The 2,601-nt window shown below is 41.4% G+C and overlaps 1 protein-coding gene across 1 annotated transcript; it reads right to left on the bottom strand.

Moving 5' to 3' along the window:
* Positions 1–1,002: 1,002 nt before the first annotated feature.
* Positions 1,003–1,404, bottom strand: LOC6597329. Its single transcript, XM_026990688.1, has one exon. It carries the CDS (start codon positions 1,387–1,389, stop codon positions 1,012–1,014), a length of 378 nt encoding a protein of 125 aa, XP_026846489.1. The 5' UTR covers positions 1,390–1,404; the 3' UTR covers positions 1,003–1,011.
* Positions 1,405–2,601: the final 1,197 nt, after the last annotated feature.

Raw genomic sequence — 2,601 nt, forward strand, 5'->3', positions numbered from 1 at the left:
AAATACCCCAGCAGACAATCTTTTCAATTTTCGCGGAATTCTTTTTAACAGGTAAGAGACTCGCTAAAGTTTCTTTTGAAGTTTTGTAATTTCATATATGTACATATTACATATATGTAGATTTGGCTACGAGATCCGATATGTATCGAAGGGGGTATCCTTTAATTAACAACAGAATATGGCTGTTGCCGGTGTTCGGGTGTCTCCACCGCGCATTATTATTTGGTTTATTGTTGTGGATGTTTTTGTTCTCTCCGATTTGAATTTTATACAAAATATTATATAAAATTAGCATATAAAAGAGTTGATAACACTGACCAACCACACAGATACAGACACGGATACATATTCGAGGGCGAAACAAAGGCATTCTTAGCATATATATATTTATATTGAGTATATTGAGTACACATACAAACATACACATGTAAAGATATTATTTTATTTATTTTCCGAATGCAATGTTTTTAATCTATATTTTCTTTATTATTTTCAATTTAATGAAGTTCCTAATTACTTGAGAACGACTTGTTTCAAAAGTTTCGCCTTCCGGGAAAAAATTCACCTTGCTAGGAGATCCCCGTCAGCGGAGAACGCAGGTGTATTCAGTTCTTTGATAGCCATCGAGGTCCAATACTAATTAGAAATGATTAAGTGCAGTTGCTTCCTGGAGTTGAAAGTTGGCTAAACTTGATTAATTAGCAAAGCCAATCCGGAAATGAGGACGGAAACAAACTTTCAAGACAATTTCCAAATTTAATAGAAAGCAAAACGAAAGCCCAGATATATTTTATTCATATGTATATTAAACAAACATATTGACAGATCAATTTTACAGATACATCCACCGGTAGTCGTAAACTCGACAGGCTCCCATCTAAAGCTGTGTTGTATTTTCATAGATTTCATCTCCATCTAAGTAGTGGCACAACTATTGCATTTACAATTTCCATATGTATCCCCAGAGGCATCTGCGTTCGACAGTTACATACATATGTATGCATGTATATCCTATGATATGCAGTGACAGCTCTCCCTCCAGCACTGGCCTATCCAGTGCTCCTGCCGCTTGCAGTACTCGTGGCACTTGGGATAGTGCGGATGGTATCGAGAAAGCTGCTGGCAGAGGGCCCGATCCTTGGCTATGACGCGGGCCTTGATTGACACGATGCCCAGCGGAACGGTGACCGCTTCCACCGATTCCCCCGAGTCAATATTCAGATCGTTCTCGTTGGATCCGGCACCAGCCGCAACCTCAGCGGGAGGATCTGCGGCATCAGCGGCAGGCTCTGAGGCATCGCGGATCCCACGGAAAACGCTGGCCTGGCCAGGGGCGAGGAATAGGGCCAGCGACAGGAGGAGCAGGCAGATCACCAATAAACGCTTCATTGTGCACAACTAAAAGGCAACTGAGCAACTAAAATTGTTTTTCTTTTTCGAATTCTAATTCCGATTCCGATGCTCCCTCCCTTATCAGCCGTCTCAAGGTCACAGAACTCAGCATTCAGCACTCGGCGCTCTAATCGCTGAAACTTGAGCATTTATGCGGTTGCGTTCCGTTCCCGATTCGGTTTCAGTTTTGGTCTACACTCTTGTCGAGAGTATTATGATTCCTACCAGATGTTTGCAACGCAGAGAGTTTTCGTATTTCTTAAATCTGATCAGCAGTAACAGCGAAATCATAGCCGTATCCCACTTCCTTACTGGAAAGTAAAACATGCCTTTGTTTTACTTTTGGCAGCCAGTACATATGCCAAGATCACATATAGAGAAACTTGTTCTTTTACAAGTGTATTTATACCTTCGACCACTTCGCTTCTTGTTCAGCCAGGCCCAAGGCCCCCCCCCCCAGTCACTTTGCATACGGGGTGCCTGCTCCCAAATGGTATTGCTCTGAACTCACTCATGCATCAGCAGACCCCGGTCGTGCCACCCTGTTAGTTCACTTGGAAATTGGAATTCACAAAACATAAAGCACACATATGTATGTACATTTGAACATATCTTCGACTCCCACGTCGATATCAGAGCAGCATCATCGGAAACTCTCCTCCTCGAAGAGGCAAACTCGTACTTTGTGTTGCGTTGTGTGTTTAAGATTGGTACTGGGTGATTCTGGGGAATCGCCGCTAAATCGTCTCCCAGGCAATAATTACTCAATTTGCAACACATACAAATAAAGCATACGTCTAAAAAAACAGCGCACATGAGTCATCTGTCCCAACCACATCATACCCTCTGCTGCAGAATTGGAAAAAGGGTAAGGACGTGGAGCAGATTTAATGGACAGTTTTAAAGAATAGACTATCGAATCGAAGAATATGGAAAAGAGGTAAAAAGGAAATATGAAATAGTATATGAAATATAAGGAATCCCTTGTTATTGACCAGATTACGAATATTGAAAACAAATATTGCACGAATTATATGAGCTGTACTCTATACATACATATGTACGTATGTATGTATATCGGAGGTAGTCCGTCCGCCAGTGACATTCACATCCAAGAATATAATACACCCTGCTGCTCTTCGAGTAAGGTGCCCACAAAGAAGTATAAATGTTGAGCTAACAATTTATGCGGAAATTTGATTTTTATGT

Source organism: Drosophila persimilis, unplaced genomic scaffold (genome assembly GCF_003286085.1).
Source record: "Drosophila persimilis strain 14011-0111.01,24,50 unplaced genomic scaffold, DperRS2 tig00000606-arrow-arrow-pilon, whole genome shotgun sequence".
NCBI classification, from domain to species: domain Eukaryota; kingdom Metazoa; phylum Arthropoda; class Insecta; order Diptera; family Drosophilidae; genus Drosophila; species Drosophila persimilis.